We start from the raw sequence: 24,031 nt of genomic DNA on the forward strand, positions 1-24,031 counted from the left end.
TCTCACCTTCTGGGTAAGACTAAAATTGTTTCAATACAGATTTCATTTTCAACCAACAAAGTATCACCTAGAGAAATTATCAGCCTCTACTTACAGTGAGTGGGCATGGAAATAGATGGAGGGAAAGCAGAGGACTACTTACTCATGCTGCTTACTCTTGTGACAGCCTATGGGAATATACCAACTTTCCACCCATGGCACAAAATGTTCCACAAAGTCTTGAAAGACACATTCACTTGTTTCGTATTCAGAACAACAGCTACAAATGCCTATTTACGTATTTGATTTGTCATTCAGAAGCCTAACACTCAATTAGTGCACCTTTTGGGGACCTCCACCGTATGTGGATGTGCACACATCTTCCTCTTGGAATTGAGTCAAAAATAATAATAAAAAAATTTTTTTGTAAAATATGTCCATAGATCCACATTCTACAATTCAAAAAAAAAAACCAAACCACAAACAGAACAAACCCCCAAAAGCCAACCATCACCAAAAAACTTACCTATCATTTATCTTGATGTTTTGGTCAGTCTGAGGATCATACATAAATCTCATGAGCTGTAGGTGTAATACTGGTGGCAATGTTAGGAACTTCACACCTTTCTCTGCCTCCTAGACATTTTAAAGGAAATAAAGGGTTGAAATTGCAAGATTTTTAACAGCTCAAAATACTCTTCCTATGGACTTTCATTTTATAGGCTTGACAATACAATGGGCATCAAAGAATGGTTCAAAACTTGGGTGGAACTTAATCTTCATGCTGCACCAACCTTCCCATAAGCTACTCCAATAACACACTTCATTTAAATTTAGGCCATTCATACAAGCCCAAGTGAACACCTCACTGCTTTAAGAGCAAGTTACCTGTATAAGTAAAATCAAAAGAAAATACAGAGGCAAAAACTTGTTTCAGATCAAGTAAGAATTTCATGTTCATTGTATCCTGCCAACAAGTATTTGGCTTCTATGCCCTATATTCCTAAAAACAGCTAAAGAATATACAGAACATTACTAACAGAACCTGGTATATGGAAGCTGCAGAAGCAAGCTGTAGTAAACCAACATTTTTTTATAAACTACTCCAGCTTCCTACGGTGGGTGCAGCAAAGTGCAGCTGAGAAGCTCAGAAAAAATGTACACACACATAAATGTTTAAAATTCCATGGGTTCACTTGGTGTTCTTGTTGATGATACAAAAATGACCTAAAGTTACTTTTAGAGCTATGCCACTTTTTTACTAGACATATAGAAGAACAGACTACTCCTGGAGGAAGAACTTCTCAGTCTTGAGAAGTGGACAAGTTAACCATTCCAGTCACTAAAACACTTACAGGTATAAAAGTAAAACTCAGTGCCCCTTAGATTGTTTTAAAATCCAAGCTCCATCTTAAAAGAGACCTAGCAGCAATTAAGAGGAGCTATGTAAAAAGCTTGTCTGAGGAGAAAAATCACCAAAATCAGCTGATATAACCTGGAATGGGGTTTGCAACATTTTCTGACTACTACGGCTTAAAGGTTTTTTATCGAGGACACAGAAATAAAATTTAAAAGCCAATTATAAAAAGAAAAATACCTGCAAGCCATGTTCTCCTGCATCGTACTTGTTATCACCATCCAACTGTTCCACTGCAACGTAGTCAATGAAGGACTCAAAAACTAAATTAAAAAAAGATTTGGGATTTGTAGGGAAGGAGGAAGAAAAAAAATGTAAGTTTACTCTAGGCCTGGGGGCTTAAAAATGTATTAATCAAATAGCATATTAAGACATGAGAGTAGGAGAGTTTGCGTTTAAATATCTCTGCCTTTATTTTAAAGTTTTATATTGCTTAAGAACGTCAAGAAATCCACCAAATTGAGGCACACATAGAAATATCAACAGATTTTAAAATCCCATAGTTAACAACTGTCTGCCAAACCTCCTATTCTCACTTTGCAACTTTTAAGTATCAAGCTAGATGATTCTGTTTGCCCGACTGTTACAATCCCTCTTTTGTGTCTTGTATGCCAAGTACTTGGTAAACTGATGACAAGGGACCACTGTTGCGCTGCTGTATTTAGATCATTCTTTTTAGTTGCTTATTACTGGGGTCAAGTCTAACTAAGAATCTGTTTCCTCCAAGTTCATCTGCAGATATAAATATAACCTACTGTCACAACACTATTGTTATCACCAAGGCACAGCATGCACTATTACAACACCAGAAAAGTTCCTAAAATTCATAGAACTTTACAAAAAGATAGCAGTGAGAGAATTAGGGACGAAGGAGTAGGGAAGGGAAAACAGATAATGTAACCGAAAACATTTTCTGCAGAAAATGTTTTCAATCAGGTGTCTTAAAGCAAGGATATTTCAAAGCGCTGTGCAGCAACAAACCCATGTGCAATCAACAGGCACTGAAGTTGCCCTACACACTGATGTATTTGACTGGTGTATATCACAATGTATCACTTACTGTTTTTCTTTCCCTTTATGCTTAGCTGGATGTCATAATAGTCTTCTATTCGTTCAGATCGATAATCTACGTGTTTGCATTGGATATAAGACTGTCAACAGAAACCAAAACACAGAATTTCAATGTATAAAAGTAACAGTTTAATTAAATTATTAAAAAAAAAAGCCAACCAACAAACAAACAAACAGATGAAATACATACCACCATTTTCCCTCTGAACAGTTTAGGAATAGTGCCTTCTACACATGTGCCTTTCATTTTATTTTCCACATTATCAAGCAGCTGAAAGAAAATATAGTTTTTACACAGGGTAAACTTGCAGGTTTTTAATTTATTCATCACACAGATGACTACTTCACTGACTAAATCCTAAATCACTTGCATAAAAACAAACTGTTAGTCTATTGATATTGGCATCTTCTTTCTAGTCCTTTAAACCCTCCTCTTCCCCCTAAAAACTGCACTGAGGACTACTCCAGCTACATTCCTCCGAGTCTGCAAAACCTCATAAATGTAACAATGCATTTGCATCTTCAAAACTGCATTTCTCTCCATGGCTATATAAGGACCACTAGCATACATTCCATCTATTTTCAACCTCCTCTATCCTTTAGAAATTCCTCACCCGCAAAAGGGCACAAACAATGCCATTCTTAAAAAAAGAGAAATACACCAAGCCAAAAACTGTCTTAGAGACCTAATTCAAATTAATTAGTACACCAATATTACTACGACTGTTACTGAATTTTATTATATTTACACCACATCAAGAGACGACATTATGCATCAGAGATCAGTAAAAAATAGTAAATACATACCACTCGACACAATTCCTGGACATCATGTTGCATGAAGCTGTCTAAAGTTTCCCACCTTTAAATGCAAATTAATATAAAAATCACTGTCGTATGAAGAAAACTTACAGCTTAAAAGACATTTTTGTGATTTCTTTGCAGATCAAGAATTTAATACCTAACAAGATGTAAAGACTTGAGATTTAGTACTGGCTGATGCACAGGTTTTTTCAGTTCTGTAGCATTTACTTAGCAGGAAGAAGGGACAGTGAACTTGTGGGACATCTTGGCAGCCGTTCTGTGCCCACCTGCCTTCTCTCTTTGTGGATCTGGGTGTGGGGACTGGGAAGGCAGCCGGAGAGGCCAGGGCCAGGCTGTGGCTAGCAGACGAAATCTTCCAGTCTACAACCTAGTCTCAGTTCATGTCAAAAAAAAAAAAAAACCACAAAAAAAACCCAACAAAAACAAAAACACAAAACCACCAAACCCCATCCCCCTATAAAAAGCTCTTAAGAAAAAAGCCCTGGGAGCAATTCAGTGCTGTCAGAATCGTTTCCGCAGTATGCTTCTAGCTGCCTCTTCTGAGGGCCCTTCAGGTGCAGTCAAGTAGCGATCGGGGATTTCAGCACATGAAAGGAAGTAAATGGATTTATAGGAAATACTGGCTCCTTTGTGCTCATCTAAATAGTTAATCCTGGACACACAGAAACTCCAAGGATCCATCCAGCTTCCTGAACTGCCCATGTATAAACACACTCATGTGAAGGAGGGGTGAGAGCAAGTCTCTAAATGCCTCGTGCCAATGTGGCACACTGCAACAAGGGTGTTCAGCACTACTGCCTTCAATAAAAAAAGCAGCATAAAGTGCTTTTAGTTTTGGCATGAACTACTTCCTTCTATGAACTCTACCTTAAACTCAAGAATGCTTTTTAAGTCTCTGACAACTCTTTTTCTAACAGCCATCTCTCGCAGCTGTATGAAATAAGCTGCATTTACTGTAGGCTGTAGCTTCAGCATGAGGTTCAACCCTGGCCCTTGAAGCCACAAGGGGTGATCAGAAGCAATGACAACCTTATCTTCTCCTCCCACTCCTCTCAGGGACTCACTGCCACTGTCACACGGGCAGCATACTACTCCCAACAGTGTGCCAAAACAACTGGGGGGGGGGGGGGTCCACACTTAAACAAGCTGCACGAAGTGACCTGTTGGATAATTAAGAATGCAAAGTAACCTCCTGACTCCCTAGGCTTTAAACACTAGCCAGCTTAAAGGACAAAATCAAGGAAAAAGGTTACATACTAATATTAAGATAAAAAAGGGCTCCCTAACAGTAGCATCACTTTACACTGAAAGAAGCCAAACTTCGAAACTCACAATACCCAGTAAAAAGCTACACTCTACACAGCATCTAAGCAGGTCTCACAGGGTCAGAAACCCCCCTCTAATTTTGGAAGGGGGGGCGAGGAATCTTCAAACACATTCAAAAATTCCTTCCCAAGAACGAAGGCAGGCATGAACACATTCTTAAAACCTTGCTCTCGGACACAAAATTAAGCATCTGCAACACCCTCGGGAAAGGTCTCTCCATGCTACGAAAGATGACACAGCTGGGATCTTAACTCAGGATGAAATATTTATGGTATCAGCAAGTCTTTCCAGTGTGACAGGATAGCAGGAGCACTGATAAACTAAATATACAGTGTGCTAGTAGAAAGAGGGTATGACCAGATAAACATACAACACTGAGGTTACCGATTTCATTTTAAAATTCCCCAAAAGGTTACAAAGACCAAGTTTACAAAGAGTCTTATCAGGACAGAGCACTACTAGAGGCTTTAGCAGAAGATGTGGGATGGACACTAGGACAGCTATGTGAAAAAGATGATACAAACTTCTTAATCTGTTTTTAAATTAAAAAATGCCTTGCCAATATTACTACATAAGACTAGTTTATAAATACTTTGTCACACTGTAATGCAAAACAAAATGTTTTAGGACAGTTTTTGCTAAAATCTTTCTCCATGCTTTCAGGACATGCAAAAAGGAGGCTTGTAAAGGTGAAGCTAACCTTAATCTTCTGTCCTAACTTGTGCGCAACCGAAATATCAAGCTAGTAAAAAAACCCAAAGAAACAAAAAACCCAAACCAAACAAACAATCCCCCCAAAAAACATCAACACCCTAAATTGAGCTATATTGTATAATTCCATGTCTAGATATTCCCAATTTAAAGTTACACCTTGAAACACCATCTCACAAGAAGTACCACCAGACTGGAAAAAAACCCAAGCAGTGAACTGGATACCGGGCAAAAATGAAAATAAAAAGCAAGCCTTTTTGTAGATGTTTTATGGAGGAAAAGATGGTGCTAGAATGAGAAAGATGCAAATTATTACTTTACGTATGTGCTCCAACACCTTTAACGCATGCAACAGATAACTCCTCTTAAGCTTTAAATCATGAAACAGCATACAGCATTAAATGCTTCTAAATTCTGCATAGGCAAAAATACATGCATCTTTGATATGCCATGAGAAAATGTTGTTAAGTCATCAATGCAGAACTAACAATATGGAAATGCCAATTACTGCTATTCCTCTACATTTAAAACAGATTTAAATTTTTAAAAATACATTAACAATACATGAACTGCAATGTTTCAACAACATATTTTGTCCTGAATTTTACTTAAGTGAAATACATCACACAACTTTCAGGTAACAAGTAAATTATATACAGCTACTAACAGCTGTGCTTGACTGCATACCACTTCCCACCCAACCCCCACCCCCCAAAAAATCTGACTTAAGGATCAGCCATCTTTAGTACTGACAACAAATAAAAATCTGTCCAAGTAAACTAAGAAAATTTAGCAATTAACATAATGCTGTATTAACACTTCTCTGCACCTCTCTAAAGAAAGCCTGACTTAAATAAAACTTTTTTAAAAGCTTTACGGAACTTGTAACAGCCTGATAAATAGTCCAAATTTCTGAAACTTACCCAAAAGATTTTGTTAACTTCTTAGTTCCAACTGGTTTGTCACTATGTTGCAGCTCATAAAACACTCTTTGCAATGCTAAAGGAACACTTTTGGATGAATCATCTCCTTCTGTGGGCATCATGTAAACAGCCTAGAAAGGCATTTAGTTCAATTAGTATCTAAGGAAAAGTTTATTGCTCATATTGTTTAATGCATTCTTTCCTCTTCAGTGACTTCCTTCATATAATTCCATTTAATCATCATTCCAAAAGAGTCTGAAGAAAAAAAAAGATCTCATACTGTACTGTAAAAACATTAATTGTCTGGAACGACTCTTTAGCACAGTGGTTAGAAAGATGTGAACAGATTCAGTTCATGGTTATTTTATCTAAACAGTTCCCTTATTCCACCTTAGAAAAGTAAACACATTATTAAAGCACTCAACACCTTCGAACAACATATCACACCTGGCATGTCTAGACAATCGTCACAGTAGGACCTGATACACTGATCAATACCATAGGCTTTTGAAAATAACTTCAGGTTTGTGCTGTAGCTTGGCTATCTGTGAATATTGCCACCTACAGTGGAGGAAAAAACCAAACCACCACCACATGAAGCCATAAAGGGCAACAAGTGCAAGAAAACAGAAACTGTCCACACGGAGGACAAGGATGTCAGAGGAAGCCGAGATTCCCCAATACATTCATTCCTACCTAACATCATTGCTCTCCAGCAAATAAACAGCTTACAATTCAATTCACCGATTATACTCATCTGGGAAGGATTGAGAACAAAGAAATTACACAAATAGACCAAACAGGGATTAGGAGAGTGCAATAGGCACTGAAATGAGATTCACTTCTTTAAAAGTGTACACCAATATATCTAGGGAAAAGCAACAGCCAAGTAAAGGTATTTACAGGGAGATGCTCATTTAGAAAGCATAAACATAAAAAGGAAAAAGACAACTCCAGAAGGAGATTAGGTAACAACACGTGAAAAACTGAAGACTCCAATATTAAGTAGCATATGAAAAAACCTGTTAAGAAACAGAAAAATTGCCACCTGAATTTTTGCCTGTAAAACAACAGGGGATGATACATTTCTGCAAGTGAAGCACTGAACTGGATCTCAGTAGTTCTCACTCAGTTTCTGCATCAGCCTAGACCTCAGAGGTGTCCAGCACCTCTAACTTAGCCTGTACTACAGTTCCCTCCATACAGGACAAGGTTAGTACTTCCAGTACTTAGCTGAATTCTTGGGGAAACATATTTATTGCTACCTGAAAGCTCAGTCCAGATATGATGGGAACCAGTTGAGACAGACATTAGATAAAGACACAGCTGATAGAAAAAGAACACAAGGGAATGACAAAAAAGAAAGGAAGGGGGGGAAAAAAGGCAAAAAAAAAAGTTGTTAAGTTGGCAGGCCAGTTTCCTATTCCAATTCTGAATAGCCACAATATTTTTCAAATGTACAGCAACATAAATACTTTGAAGAATAATACAATAAGCAACTATCTGCAGAATAGCTACAGTAATAAGATGAAATAAAAGAAAATTTGTTACTGAAATATCAATCGGTTTCATAAAGGAAGCAAATCCCTTACATTCAGACAGAAAAATACTAGTTACGTATGCAACTGTAAAGCAATATGACAGTTCACATAACTATCTTTTAGATTTTAAATTTAATTTCCCAAATTTAACAATAAAAAGAGATAATCTAAAGCAGAATCGTGACTGAACACTAGTAACCTCCAAATGTTATGTTGCTACTTAGTTCCAAGCTACATCGTTATACAGTAGTACTTTTGCATATAAAAAGGAAAACGCGGCCACAAATTAGCTGGAATTTATCATCAACTTTTTGTTGAACAACAGCCACAGAACTCTTATTTCATTGGGGTAATTTTAAAAACAACAGCCCAGCCTCACCCTAACGGTAACAAAAACTTGGGTTTAATTTCAAAATTTGCTTAAACTGCTTTTTTTCAATTTCATAAATAGAAGAAAATGGCATCTTCAATTTTATCATCAGCAACAAGTTTTAACTTTTGAAACTCAATAATTGTTCATGCCATTGTTTTTGCCAATCCAGCAGGGTAACTACCTGGCTAGCCTGGAAAAATTAAGAAAACAAAATATAGCATTTTCTCCTGTAGTTGCATCAGCAGCTTTTCTAATGAGCTAAGCATTGCTTTAGGAGTTTAGCATTTATAGTGATTTAGCCTGAAGAGAACTCTGTAGGTTCTGAGCTCTGCTCCTGCTCACAAAGGTACCAAGTTCCATGCTGGGTCCAGTTGCTCAGGGTCATGTCCAGCTGGCTTCTGAGCATGTTCAGGAATGGAGCCCACAACTTCCCCACACATCCTATTGTAAAGCTGGACCACCCTGATTATGAGAATTCATTTCCCAAGATCGGAACATACAATTTCAAAACAATTCTAATAAGCTGACAAATCTATTTTCAATTGCTTCTCTATTTTTATTATCCAAATGCAGAGTTACAGTTAACCATGCTGATCTGGGCAAACTCCAAATCAAATATGAATAGCTAAAAATATATCTTTGGTTGTACAAGCCAAAGTTATTTTTTGCTTTAAGATATGAACAGTATAGGATCACAGAATGGTTTGGGTTGGAAGAGACCTTAAAGATCCCCTAGTCCCAAATCCCCTGCCATGGACAGGGAGACCTCCCACTAGAGCACGATGCTCAAAATATCAAAACAAGCCAGCATCTCGCAGAGTAAACTTAACCTCTCCCTGGTTTATGAACCCTTTTAAAAGCTGGTCTTCACTGGCTAAAGGTAGAAACAGGCAACGATTGAATGACCATGCCTCAGATCCTCCAAATCTCTCAGCCACTATTAATTGTTTTTGACATCTTATGCTTTTTAAAAACCAAATATATAGTAAAGTACTTGCTATTTGTTTAAACAAATAAGATACAAAGATAATTAAAAAATACAAATATACACAGTGCTGACACTTTCACAAAATAAATACTGAAATGCTAAATGTTCTTCGTAACAAACCAAGATGATACTATAGCAGGTCAACCTAGTCAACCTAGTGGTTGACTCTTCCATCAAAAAAGTATAAATTGAGCTCAAAATACTGAAATAATCACAATCAGATCCTTTGCATTTAGTTCCTATTTGGTTTCCTCATATACCATCTGAACAATTAATTCTTTTCCTGTATCTCTCAAGTAATATTAAAATAATCATTTACAATTTATTTATAATTACTACATTCCAGCTGCCATTGAATAAAAACACCAGTTTTGTTTCTTCTGGAATTCTAAATGTGTTCCTACAAACTAAACATTTCACACATAGTCATTCTTTGGTTCTTCATTCTTTTTACGTATCCAAGTATTATCAAAACCCGTTTCTCAAAGCTTACGTGTTTCTCTAAGCTAAAACAAATCACTTTTCAAATACAATCCTCTACAAACCTGTATCTTTATGCCCTACCATTCCAAACTCTGAAAGCTGGACCTCAGGATCAAGGAGTGAGGATATATTTTTTTTTGATCCATTTGGAAAAAGCAGAATCTCTAATTTAACACTTGAGAAATTCCCTCAGGAAACAAACACAGAAGAGTGATAGGGACATGTATAGGCAATGGCTATAAGCAAAAGACAAAGAGATATGAGAAAAAAAATCAAGATATTTACATCATAAAAGAATGCTACAGATAAGCCTGAACACACTGCTGAAAGTAAGAAGGAAAGAAAATACTGTGTATGAAATTCCAAGGTAAGGTAAAATACATTGGATAACACGAGAAGAGCCAGATCGAAATGTACTGGACCAGTATTTCTGGTTTTAGTATAGTTCTATACACATTCTGCAATGTTGTCATGAATTGTGAGGAATTTTTCAAGGGAGGTGACGAAAGTTTCAAGATGGGCTGCGTGCAGACACAAGTACTGCCTGGCTGGCAGCGCTAATGACCATGTAACATGGTCCAAGGTCAAACCTGGACCCCATTTGGGAAGCTACTACTGTCCCTTGCCTGGGCGGACTATATTTAAGCATGCATTTAGCAGTCACAGACAAATAAAGACATGCTCTGAAGAGAAAGTTCCTTTGCTTTATTCCCTACCGCTGAAGCCACCTGGGCTGCTAATAAACGGAGGTCTCATTTCAAATACCCAAGAACCTCCCATCTGTCATCTGGAAACAGAGCTGAGAATGATGGACCTCTCCATCAGTCCTCACGCTCACCAGAGTCTGACTTTCCATAGCTATGTGCTTGCCTTTGCTGTTGTTCCTGGCTTTCCCAGCTCTACTCCCAACAGCAACTTCCCTGTTAACAAAGCTCTGAACAACAAAAGAAATCATTCTTTCTTCTAAGGAAGGAGGACTAACAGAAAGAATGGTGATGAGCAAATTGAGAATACTACATATTTCATTTTCGTAGGTTTTAAGAGGAACATGTTTGCTGAAAGTGAAAACAAAAACGTTGTTGAAATTCATACTTTCAGACCAGAAAACTACCAATTCATCCCTATCCGTAATAATGGCAAACGAGTATTAAAACTGTTTAAAACTACTGCTGTAGTCAGTTGTGTTTGTAGGGCTCTGAAAACCTGAAGAATGAGCAAAGAATTAGGCATTTCAGCTGACGTCCAGTAACATTTCTATAAAGGAAGCTGCAGTTACCAGCTTGTAAATCAAGCTTCCCCATATGGTCACTATCCAGATAATAACACTCCCTAAAAGCCAATATTTATTTGGGGGCTGGGGGAGAAATGCAGGGGAATGCCTGAAAAGATTCGTTCAGTTGAAACAAATCTGTATCACAAAAAGAATTTCTTCTTCACAGAAGAAGATTACTTCATGGTACATATTGATTTACTGACTACAAGACAGTCTTGAAAGGAACTACTCAATTGGATTAGATGGAGCTATTATAAAAACGCATTTTTCTTTCAAGAGCAAAGTGAAGTTTGTCCAGAAAGATAAAGTGCAGCAACATTATGAGTGCTGAGCAAAACGGCATTATAACAAATCATAAACTGAATAAGTAATTTATACCTCTTGCAAAAAAGAAACAGGTGCATCATGGAAAACAAGTCAAGTATTTATTTCTTGTATGTGGCACTGCTACAGTCTGCTGGAGTTTGATGTGTTACTTTCTGCAGTGCTTCAGAGTAAGCAGCATGTTGCAAAAGAGAAAAAAAAAGAAATCCCAACTGGGACACTTAAGAGGCCACAGAGATAGAAATACTGGTAAGATGGTGGAAAAACTAAGACAGTGGAAAGCAGCTACATTAAAAAGAGATGTTTTGTAGAAAAGAAAGCTTAATGGAAATGTAACAACTAGCATGCAAAAGCATAAGTCAGAACAGTACATTTTCACTAGGAGACACACAATAAGGACAGGAATGCATGAAAGGATGAATTAGAATCAAAGGACACGCCAATAAACTAAACAGTGCTAAGTTACAATTTTTCCCAAGTATATCCCCCCCTTCCAGATAGCCACCTCCAATATCAAGTCATCGTTTCTGTTTAATCCTATCATTAAGGCGACTGCACTCTTTTAAAATGGTATCTAAATGGATCTAGCGTTTTTCATCCTGGGTTTAGATGAGGTATTTATTAAGCTGATACTTAAAGCAGTTCTTCCTTCCATCAAAGAAATAACATCTACAGTAAATAAAAAACATGAATGAAGCAAATATAAGATTGTTTAAACTACTGAAATTATAATGCTTTCCATCACTACAAAGATGCTAATCATAATAACAGCAGCAATTCACCTGTGTAATAAAAGTTAAAAGATGGAACAAATGAATTACAAAGGTCATACAAGTTTATCCTTTTACAGTCTAAGAAACACCCTTTACGCTTAGGTCTTCAGCAGGTACTCTGCTTTCACAAAAACCCGAAAGCTTATGTTCAACAAGCCCTAAAAGGAAGCCTCCTGCACATAGCCTAAAGAAGGATGCACATCACCACGTAACTTACAACTTCTCTGAAAGGATGAAGGAAGCAAAACAAACACACAGCTCTGTTTTGAAGCATTTATAAATACAACACGTTGGATATTTCAAATAGCAATCTGATTTTATTTCCTATATTAATTACCTTTCGTAGCTGATTTGTGAAAAATAAAGTCTGTAACAAACTGTTCATGTAACAAGTTGCTCCCTGGTTCTTTAAGCCAACATATCCTGTGTGCTTCTTTGAATCCCACCTAGAAAACAGTTAGTTGTTAAAACCAAGATAGTTCTGTATTAAGTATAATAAAGAGTATTTATTTTAAGGCAGCGCTGCTGGTAGATATCAGCTACTCTTCAGTGTTACTTAAGGTTTAAATAAACTACACTTCACTACTGCCTGCCTGTAAGAACAGTCTTCGCAATTAAATGCTTTGTGATTCTGTTATGTTTTCATTTTGAAGATGTTCTATATGGCAGAAAAATTATGTATTATGAAAGTGCACTGGAAGCCAGGTCTGCACTTCTAAGGACAAGTCTGCACTTCATACAACTGCTTTGTTTACAAGTGACATGAAGTAGAATGACTCTGATAAGGCAGTTTTAAAACAACTGTAAACCAAGGCAAGCTACATAGGTTTCAGACACAGTCAGGCGGCTCTGCTATCAGCTGTAAGATCAGAAACGAGGTTAGATTTGCAGAGGTGTTAAATCACTAATCAATTCATATAGAAATTAAAAGTTCCACAACATTATGCTGACTAATGCAAATGGAAATTTAACCTATACAAAAATCTGACTAATGAAAAATACCGCCACCTCAGAATCCATCAATTAAAAGTGACAAAGTGAGAATGTCTAATGAGAGCTACAAATGTTAACACAAAATACTTTGACAATCTCAGTCAACATTAAAATTATTAATTCGAATTATTTTTTTTTTTAAAACAGATACTTACGCCACTCCATGTGGAGCATCTGCTTGAACATAGACTTCAAAAGTAACTTTGTCCTCTTCTATAAAGCCTTTTTCAGGATCAGTAACTTCCTGTACAACAGGAATGACATGAACATGAAAACTGGAGCTTGCAACAAGAAGCATCCAGTTAGGCATCACTTTCTTATTTCCAAGTTAGAGAGAGCTCCAGCTGAGCTATCAGTAATAATTAAACTGAAGAACACCAACAAAGCTGTTTTTCAGCCTAATACACTTTATTTTTTTTCCTCATGTCTCAATACAGGAAACTTGTTCTTGGCTTTTAAGATTTTGCAGTACTAATTCAATTTTTGGTGGATAGTAAGAGTCGGTAATGAAAGGCTCTGCTTCTTCTAGACAATATTTCAGACAGATGAAAAATTAAGGGCCCAACTTTTGAAAATACTTCAAAAGCTGTCTCAATTCAAAAGAAGCCTTAGTAGTATTATTAGTACATTAAATATCTCTACACATATACAAAGAACACATAGAAATGCAAGAAAATCTATTTCCTTCAGAATTACATTGACTATCACGCAGTGAAAACAATAAGCAAACATTCAGATATGCAGAAAATAATATGTGAATATTTGGATCACAATGCAAGTAAATGCAATCTACAATAATTAAGTACAGGACTTTATAAGAAATTGAAGAAGAATCTACAGCAATGACAGAAAAAACAGCTTGGAAAATAACCCTTTTCTATAGGTATCTCGCTATTCCAGAGTGCCAGTTCAAACCCGCTCCTCTTTAGTAACAGATTAATAAATGTCCAATTACTTACACTCCAGGCCATGAAGTTGGAAAAGCCCCAGTCATTTTCCTTATGAAAGAATAAGTGACTAATACGACGACTGAATGATTTTTCATCATCCTTGTAGTTTATTATCTTGAGAACTGCTTGTGCGTGACAAGACCATGATCTATAAATATAGAAGAAACATTCAAAATTCATTCAAAATGAAGGTTTTTATACTCATTAAAATAAATTTTTTGTTAGGGATTTTTGGTACATTACTTTCATGTAAAGGATCTTTTTTTTTTTTTTCCCCCCTTATTAGGTGTTAATATTTGGTTAATTGCTATTGAGGGCATGAATCCTCAGGGCCTTCTGAAGCCACATTATGACTGTGAAGCTGGAATGGAGATTTTCTTAGGGCAACAGTGTTGTGAAGAAAGTACTGTCAAGCAATTACAGCTAACTTATTTAAGAAGCTAACCACTGCTCTCCGAGGCAAACTGTTTCTATCTACTTCAATGCAGATGGACAGGCAAACTCAAAAGGTAGCCTTGGTGGCTGGAGTGGCACCTCAGCCTTCGGCTAGAGAAAGGAGGCAGCAGTTCTACCCTCCCTCCCACAAGATAAACTCTCCAACCCTGGTTTTCTCAGCAGCACTTCTTTATGACCATTCATGTTCAGATTCATCCCACTTGTGCAAGACTATCAAACTGAGTATCAGTTCAGACAAGGTCTTGTCATTCCTCATGCAGGGTCATTGCTGCTTGCTTAGCTCCACCAGCTGCACCTTGGTTGATGCTTTTGAAGATCATGTTACCCTTTTTCTGAGACTACCTGCATGTGAATCACTTCTCCTGTGACTAGTTAACAAGCTTGCAACTTTCTTCTTTACCTTTGCACTAATCACTTGCCTTTTAGGTTACAAAAATAATGGAGAAGAGCAACTTCCTACAACTAGAAGTTGTGTGACATGTGGTGCAAGTGTGGAGTTACCCTACTGGAAAGGATACCTATGATGGGTCTGCACTCTAGTTGGATAAGGTGCAGTAATGCCCCAGAAATTTGTATTTATCTTTTTTAATTTCTGTATTGTTTACAGAAATGGTCAAAGACAGCCAATTTCCATTTGCACGCAGGACTCCAAGAGCATGTACATGTTGGTATCTCGCTTGATGAATGATGAATTCCACTTAAGCAGACGACTGCCTTGTACACCGCTTTGCCCCAGCTGGTAGCAGATACCTGCTCACATGCTTTACAGGGCAGGATTTTAGAGGGCAGAGTTAGAGAAGATCCAGCACTGCTTCCATTTGAAATAAATCCAAAACCTTTCCCATGCCAAGAAAAACATCAGTCGAAGACCTCCCCCCAGCAATCAAACAGAAATATAGATATCTAAATTCTACTACAAACTTGTAGCTACATAAGCTACTTTTAGCTTGTCCTAAGGAGAGGATTATTCTTATGCTTTGGGATTTAGAGAAGTGGTGGGGAAAGGGGGACTCAAACTCTTGCAAGATTTTTTTCCTCTTGCAGAAAAAGCTAGGTAAAATAATTTTTTTAGATGTTTGTACTTTGTGCGATACAGAATAACTAGTATCAAATAAGGACTTGTACAATAATTAGAAGGGTCTTACGTGGAATCAGATTCAGCATTGCACTGAAGGAAGAATCCTACGCTTTTTTGGTGTGGTCTGTCTGGGTAGAGTCGTGGCATAACCATGATCTTCCATGGCAAATTCCGTACAAAGCAGGGAGGACTGAGAACTGACTCGCTCAATCTGTTGAAGCGTTCAACTGTAAACTGAAATGTTGCTTCTGACCGCCAACTTGTATCTGTAACACATACACACAAAATTATTTGAAAAACCTCATGTCCCTAACTCCAAAACATCATCTTCAAAAATCATGCAACGTGAGCATGTTTTATGTAGTGGGATACTGGAAGCAACAAAAAGAACCCCAAACCCTGAGAGGCACTGAACTCCTTAGCAACTGAAGTTTCAATTTTTTCAACTTTCAAAAACACTGCAACACCATCCAGGAAAACAGAGCACTGAAAGATGCATTCCTTTTGTACATTATTTTCTTTTTAGCAATAGAATTTGCTACCACTCAAGTTTCCTCTAAAGCAGCAGGTACAGCAAGACAGAGACATCAATTTACAGCATAAAACACAACCCACTCTAACTCCTCTTGTTGTGTAGTGTCTTCACAGCCCAGTTTAAGTCAGCTCCTTGCATGAACCAAGACGTGCAAAGATTTCAACAATCTTTTCAACTGTCCTATTGATACCAAGTCACCGTTCAGTTGTTTTCTGCTTGCAACAATATCTTTTCAAAACAGACGAACCCCACTGGTCAGATAGTGCGTTTTTTTTAAAATCTCATACCAGTTTGCTGAATAATAGCTCATGAGAAGGGTCTTGCATTTTTTGTGGTATGTGACAATTTTAAAGATTTTTAGTGATCTAAAACAAAGTTAAATGAGATACTTCTTGGGGTTTTTTTATAATAACTTATTTTGATACACACAATTAAACTAATTTTGCCTTCTTCCCACATACCCAGTTCTTCATATACCACAATCTGTTCTGCTTCTGTTGCACAAAGCTATATCAGGGTGCCGAAGACTGACAGCCTCAGGAAGGCACAAGGCTGGGCTCTCTCTATTGTGACATGCCTCATGTTGCATACAGGGAGGAAAAACCTGCAACTTATCCCAATAATTTTACAGGGTGGGGATGAAGTACAGAGCGCGAGCAAGACACTCCTCTCCTTTTCCATGGTTCCAGCTTAACACCTGTCTAACATGGACAGATTTGCTACTGGGTGTAAGGAGGTTCGAGGAGCACACAGGGCAGCACCCACGGTCAGACCGCTGTTCTCATAGCGCTCAGGGGCGATGCAGAACCAAAGCAGGTATGTCACATGTGCAGCGACAGCTGAAACCAAAAGCACTGGGGTACACCACCACCAAGCCAGAAACTGGATCATGAAATTATGTGACAAGGTGCACAGTATACAACAAATGTATTATTTGCATGTATACATGCAAAGCAGTCATTCACTCAGAAAGCTTTTAACGGCAGAGACAGTGTTGAATGTTTTTATTTGTTTTAGAAACAGGTGAGCCCTGATTGCTACCTTACTTAAAAAAATGAAACTCTCTGGTCTACAACACGCAACAGTGTAAAGATACAGAAAATTAACAAGTCTTGTCCACAACTGCCAGGGAGCTTTGACAGATTTCATTCTCCCTTGCAAAACAGCTTTCTTTTCAAGCAGTCGTCCTACTTCTGATCTTGATTTTGGCAACACAGTTGATCTTATTTGTGTATGGCCTGACAGGCCTAAGCATTCCCAATTATCTCTTGAAAGTAATAGTCCTACAGCAGTTACCAGCTTCCCCTCTCCTCTACAACTGCAATGACCTTCGTGTTACCCTGTGCTGTCAGCTTCCACGGTAATGGAAGAGTTCAAAGGATTTTTTTCTCCTCTTTTTCCCTACAGGTAAGTATAGCTAACCAGTAGTCTATAATGTAGGTAAAAACTGTTCCCTATTCATTTTAGTTACTCACTGCCTGTTGACAAAGTAGAGAGCTGGTCTTCTATGACTAAGAGTCAGACAGGTTGCAGCCAAAGGAGCTGTACGCTCTCAAAATTGATTTGCAGCCAGAATCAAAATAAATCCATAACACCGGTAACAATTTAATATCAGCCTTGCATCACGCGTATCTCAAAGCAGCTCCAGAGCGCCTCCCTACTCACCATCACAAACCGAGCCCGTGGGCTTAGTCTAAGCCTACAAAAAATGAGCCGACCACGTTTGCTTTCTGCTTCCTTTGATGCAGTTTCAGAGCACTTCAGTGAAAGGATGCAGCAGCGCTGCTACCATGTCAGCTAAAAAAGGCAGCCCACGCAGCATCTGCAGATGCTTCAGAGAAAGTTTCCCTGTATTTCTTGATTTCTTTTCAGGAAAGCCTGTGCATGAGAGCTCACCAGGGAAGGGTACTCTTCTCAGTAAAATATTTGAGCAATCACTAGTAACTATTCCATAAAAATGCAACCTCATAACAGAGGTCAACCCTAAAATAGAATTTTCTTTAAAAATGCAAAACACAACCCCTCAAAATAACAACCTTCCTTTCACTCCAGAAAGCCCATATTTTTAGTAAGTGTAATTGATCAAAACATGAATTATATTAAACAACGAAGTTTAAATAGCAAGTGCGATGAGTATTCTTCCAGAGCACAAAGAAATAATATCTTTTTTCACCATCACCAACATGTCCACTATTTTCCAATAAAAGACTGCAGTTGGCAGCCCAGTGATTTAGTAGTGACTTGCAGGTAAGACTTCTACAAATCCCTGAACTACAGATACATGATCCTGAGCACGATCCTGAACAGAAGATAGAAAGACCCCAGACCCAGCTGACAATGCCTGGTGAAATTACATACAATGACTTATGCTTGCTACACGGCAAAGATTTTTTCACTGGTAAGTTGAATGTCACATCTAGCACCTTGATACAGCAAAGATCCTTCAAATCAGAGATCCAAATACAGAACATGATCCATTTTAAGAACTGAAATACATATTTAAGTGTTTATACCTTTGGGAAAAGCAGATTTCTTTATTTTCTTAGTAAATGTTGCTACCTTTAAAGTACCCTGATGTTATTAAAATATTCTGAACCTGAATTATTAATGGAGAAACTGGCTGAATAGTCCATGAATATTTTAATAATGATCCAAATACAGCATGCAATACTAGTATATGGCTAAGACTGGTGCTTCTGAAAGCCTCCTAGCCTCTGCAGTTCTTCACAGAAATGAGACTTCAGTAGGTAATTGCAAAGCTGTGAGTTTATCTTTAGCTAGGGATCTTCTGTTTGAAATTTAACTTCTAGGAGAATTTGTTCTACGTGCCGCTTCAAATACTGATGAACTTGCAAATAAAATTTGATCAGAACCTTGGTTTTATTATTTTTTATTTGCAGAAGCTGCTACTCCAGCTCACAAAGCCTAATTCATTAAGTCATTCTCTGAATATTAAGTCATAGCCTATTCCTTCAGCTGGTTCTTTTTAATTGCTAAGGCATCATACAAAGCAATAACAGGTTCTAGTCAAACCACTTGAGAGAACACAGCCTTATCTTAAAGTCCTGTTGGTGGTCCACTGCTGCCCCCATAATGTGTTCTTCAAAATGCCTGTGGTTAGTTGCCTAGCAAAGGCGATGAGACCTGCACTTTTTTCCAATCTTATCAGTCATTGCTTTTTCTGCTAAACAAGAGGAACAAAATCACCTCAAAGGTTTCCCCAACTCAAAAATTCACCAGAAAGCTGGTTTCTATGATCCAGCTGGATGCATCAACCTTTTATCCTACTCTTCACCTCTTCTGCAGGAACACTAAACTCATTAAGATCTTCACTGAAGAGATACCTAAATTCTCTTCATGCATTCTTTATCAGTTCAGATTGATTCCACTCTCTATGAATAACAGCAAGGGAAAACAGAGCATGTGTATCAAAGAGACCAATGCCTCCTTCCATCTTTTCCTATCTTGTGAATCTCCAAGCTGTCCATTATACATGTACATCAAGCTGCAAACCAGGATAGCAAGAGAATAAACAGCAAGACAGCAATTGCACTGGTATGTAAATAATGCAACAGCAAGCAGCTAATCTGATTTACAAGACTTGGAAAAGAGGCATCATCCGCTTACATGATGCAAGTCTTCAGGAATGTTTTTGCAATTACAACATTTTGCAATAACACTATTTTCTATCCATGGCAATGCAGAGCTATAACAGCACCAAAATGCAGCCAGACACTCCTTATTCAAATATGATAATAAGGAACTATTAAGAGTATTGCTTAATAATCAAACTTAACCCCCAACAGCAGAGCTCTTGACTATCCTGAAAGTCCACAAAGACATGAGTGCCACCACAAATGCAGTAGCTTTCACAAGCCCTTTGCCAAATACCTTCAGGGACTACTTCTCCCTACCGCGACACTTTCATATCCAGTTCTCTGAGAGGAACTGAATATTTAGTAAATGAAAGAAAGTGTCTGACAATAGCTTTTGAGTTAAAAAAATCCATCTTTTTCTGAATGAAGAGATGTACACCCGATTATTGCCTTCCTTGATACTGGCTGTGTTTCATCAGTTGCTTCTGCAGCTTAAGTCCCTTTTGCTCGTACAACATCTGGACAATTTTTTGTACTAACTGACCAATGTGTTTTCTACTGGCTGTATTGACAGCAAACCCTACCAGGCTTTCTACCTATAAACCTCATTACCGCCGAGAAGTTCAACAGAGCTGTCCTTGCCGGTCAGTGTCAACCCACATGATCTTCTCTTGCCACCCTGCAAATACCATGGCCTGACAAAGATATTTAACATCTTTTATAACAGGTGACTTGATTTGGATAAAACCAGTGTTCCCTATTTCAGTCTCAGCTAGTTACTCTGAGCAAGGAATTGAAGCCCTCCGAGTAAGAGCAGGCAATCAGACAAAAAAAACCCCCATAGGCTAACCAGACCTCATTTTTACTTTATTGCAAGAATCTGACCATGGGAAACTTTATCTTTGCCAATGATACAGAGGAAATCCAACCATGAAATGCTTCTGACCTGAACTTAAACCATATTCTCTTTGTGTAACATTATCACTCTATCAGTATTCTATTTTATTTCAATACATGAAGGTAAGCACTTTTTTGACCTTTAACCTCAAACTCTGCCTTCTCTCAAACAAAACGGGGGGGTGGGGGTGGGGGGTGGGGTGGGGGGAGTGGAATCGCTCAATATTTTGGACAAGTCTGAAAAAAAAAAAAAATGTTTAAGCCTAGTCCCGAATGTACTCTCACAAAATAGCATGAAATAAGGAATCAGAGAGGAATGAATCCCAACCATATTTTTTCTTCCTTCTCCCAATTCAATTTTATTTAATGCTTCAAAATAAGAACAGTTCCCCTCCCATATCCTCTCCTAAGAAAAGAAGTATCATTGTATATTTTCCTCACTAAGCATAATAACAGACTTATGTGAATTACAGACTCATTATCTTTCTTTAAATAAGCCCAGGAACATCTATTTAAAAATTATTTGATCTTCTGTAACAGAAAAAACTGTGCAACCTTATTTTCATTTAATAGGCCAACAGAAGGATTACAAAAACCCATGTCCCCTTTTATTAACAGGACATCAATACATACTTCTTCCTTTGCATTTGCAAGTAAAAGGGCAGAGTTGGGGCAAAAAAACATTCCTCAACAGAACAGTTGCCACTGACTTACCATACAAAGACAAAATCTGATCACAGCTGCCACCTGACAAGAGAGCAGGACAGATAAGGATTCTAAAAGTCCTGAAGGAATTGCATAACTGACAAAATTACTATTCAGCAAAGCACCAGTTACAGCACATTTAAAGGGATGTATCACAAAATATAACAATGGGCAGTATCACTTTCAGCAATTTTTAATGAATACCTAGAAAGAGTAAGATAAAAAAAATCCAGGCCCTCAGATGCCTAATCCTATTGTACAGCTATGTTAAAAGGATGCCTATACAGAAAACCAGCAGCCATAACTACAGAGGGTTTCATTTTTTAAATGAGCTGCAGTTCAGAGGACACAGGTAAGACATGGCCTATTTTGTCCTCAAAAATACTAAAAATAATGAAGCCAACAAACCACGCTTTTATTAAATATTTACTTACCATCTTCCATGTCTTCTTCAGTGTTGTTATGCCCGTCAGCCATTGCTACATTACCATTAATGACAGGATTTTGAGTAATTCTTGGAGGATCGTCTGTATCTCCAGCTAACAGGGAAAAAAAAAAATAAATCAGCTGTATTAACATTTCTGTCTCAGGTAGTGCTTACAAGACACACAAAGGGCACACTTTTGGGCAAAACAGTTTCTCCTTAAACTATAGCACAACAAATCTACTTGTATGGTATATAAACTGTAATTCCTCAAACAGATGAATACTTATGGATGAAGCAAAAAGTCCACATTGATGCAGAATAGAAATACAAAGAACATAAGCTGATTCTTAAGTTTCCAAATGGCCTTACAGTCAGCAACTCATAATCAAGTCTCCTTAAACAAAAACTTTAAAGTTACTTTTTCTGGTGTTCCACATTTTTATACAGATATAAGTTTCTAATAGAAGACTTTCTAAATTAACAAGTTGACTTCTTCAGTGTCACTGCTTTTAAAAAAAAAAAAAAAAAAAAAAAAACAACCAAAACTAAACATCTAACCAGTGTAACAGTAAGATGTAAATCTTTTGTGGGAAAAATTGGAGAGGAAATCCTTTACTACCTCATGCAACAATTTCCAGGTTCTGGCCATCACTGCTCTTATGTTTTGCTACAGTAACCGTTTGAGAGACATGTAAAAACCACTAGAAAAATAGAAATGAAACAATACCATGAACTAAAGCCCCACTATTTTAAAGATGCGTTGCTTTGACTGCACAAGCATCTTCCTGATCTATCCAACCACCACCAACCTTCCTCCATTGCTTGCACATCAGAAGCCGATCGATCATTTGAGCATGATTATAGGAAGCAGATACATTCTTGAATAAACTGTTTTCTCACCAAACTGTAAAACCCCTTGCAACCAGTTGAAGGCAAGCACCATTTAACACTGAAGGCTCTGGTAAGTTCCTCTTTGCTATACCTGTCCTGCTGTTGTGTGTTCATTCCCACGACACCCCAAACCCCCGAGGTCACCGAGAGCAGCCCTCACCCCCCCCACCCCGGCAGCGCGGGCGGGCAGGGCGCGGGTAGGCGGCCCCTCTCAGCACCCTGGACAGCGCCCCGCTCCCGGGGCCGGGCGGGGGGGCTGCACGCACCCGCGGTACAACAGGGACAGGGGCCGCCGTGGGGACAGTCACCGCGGTCCCCGCAAGCGGGGGGGGGGAGGGGACAGCTCGGTAAGCCACGCGAGCAGGGAAGCTGTGGGTTCGCGTGGCAAGGGCGTGCTCCAGGGGCTGCAGGGGCGGCCTCGGCCAGAAGCTGCTAGAAGCTCTGTCCAACAGAGCCCAGGCCAGCCGACTCACAAGGCCGAGACCTCCAGGCCCGAGACCTCCGGGATCAAATATTTCAGAAGGGGGGCAGCAGGGTGGGGGAAACCTGCGCAACAGCAGCTGCAGCTGGAGAGAGGCGGGGGGCTGTGAGAGCAGCAGCCCTGCAGCCCCCCAGGGCAGGGCAGGAGGGGGCCGGGGGGCTCCAGGCGCCACAGCAGAGGTTCCCCAGCAGCCCAGAGAGGCCCACGGTGAGGCAGGATGTGTCCCCCTCTGCCCATGGAGGCCCATGAGGGAGCAGACACCCCCCCCAGCCCGGGCAGGACCCCACGCCGGGGCAGGGGGTGCCCGCAGGAGCCGTGACCCGCGGGCAGCGGCGCTGGGGCAGCTCCTGGCAGGGCCTGTGACCCCACGGGGGACTCCGGCTGGAGCCGGCTGTTCCTGAGGGGCTGCACCCTGTGGCGCACACACGCTGGAGCCGTGCATGAAGAACTGCAGCCCATGGGGCGGCCCCACGCTGGGGAAGTGCACGGAGAACTGTCACCTGCGGGAGGGCCCCCACGGTGGAGCAGGGAGCAGCAGAGACAATGGGTGATGAAGTGACCGTAACCCCAGTTCCCCAGTCCCCTGCACTGCTCAGGGGCAGGAACTAGAGAAATCAGGAGTGAAGCTGAGCCCGAGAAAAAGGGAGGGCTGGGAAAAAGGTGTTTTTCCGATTTGAATGGCAATAAGTTGAACTAATTTCCCCATGTTGAGTCTGTTTTGCCCGTGACTGTAATCGCTAAGTGATCTCCCTGTCCTTCTCTCAACCCAGGAGCCTTTTGCTGTATGTTCTCTCCCTTGCCCAGTTGAGGAGGGCAGGGAGAGCGGCTTTGGTGTGCACCTGGCACCCAGCCTGGGTCAACCCACTGCACTCGATCACCAGTTGCTTCACAGTCCTTCCTCTCCTCCGCCACGCAGAGGTGTGCACCTCACGCTCTTGCAGCCTCATTCCAATTCACAGTACACAAGAAAAGATACTTTCACAACCGACACTCCTATTCAGACTATTTACTCTCC

At 39.3% G+C, this 24,031-nt stretch overlaps 1 protein-coding gene across 2 annotated transcripts in view; it reads right to left on the reverse strand.

Moving 5' to 3' along the window:
• USP7 (ubiquitin specific peptidase 7) overlaps window positions 1-24,031 on the reverse strand; it is a 75,637-nt gene that overhangs the window by 20,694 nt on the left and 30,912 nt on the right. The window contains exons 2-13 of one of the 2 annotated variants that reach the window (XM_055707030.1): window positions 21,652-21,756; window positions 21,227-21,259; window positions 15,552-15,750; window positions 13,960-14,098; window positions 13,156-13,244; window positions 12,345-12,453; window positions 6,253-6,383; window positions 3,275-3,329; window positions 2,658-2,738; window positions 2,457-2,547; window positions 1,577-1,659; window positions 506-615 (exon numbers count right to left, since the gene is read on the reverse strand). In XM_055707030.1, the coding sequence (XP_055563005.1) occupies window positions 506-615; window positions 1,577-1,659; window positions 2,457-2,547; window positions 2,658-2,738; window positions 3,275-3,329; window positions 6,253-6,383; window positions 12,345-12,453; window positions 13,156-13,244; window positions 13,960-14,098; window positions 15,552-15,750; window positions 21,227-21,259; window positions 21,652-21,756 (1,225 nt within the window). The remainder of the gene's footprint in view (window positions 1-505; window positions 616-1,576; window positions 1,660-2,456; window positions 2,548-2,657; window positions 2,739-3,274; window positions 3,330-6,252; window positions 6,384-12,344; window positions 12,454-13,155; window positions 13,245-13,959; window positions 14,099-15,551; window positions 15,751-21,226; window positions 21,260-21,651; window positions 21,757-24,031) is intronic. The other variant, XM_055707031.1, reaches the window with a different exon arrangement.

The sequence above is a fragment of the Falco cherrug genome, chromosome 4 (genome assembly GCF_023634085.1).
Source record: "Falco cherrug isolate bFalChe1 chromosome 4, bFalChe1.pri, whole genome shotgun sequence".
In the NCBI taxonomy this organism is placed as follows: Eukaryota; Metazoa; Chordata; class Aves; order Falconiformes; family Falconidae; genus Falco; species Falco cherrug.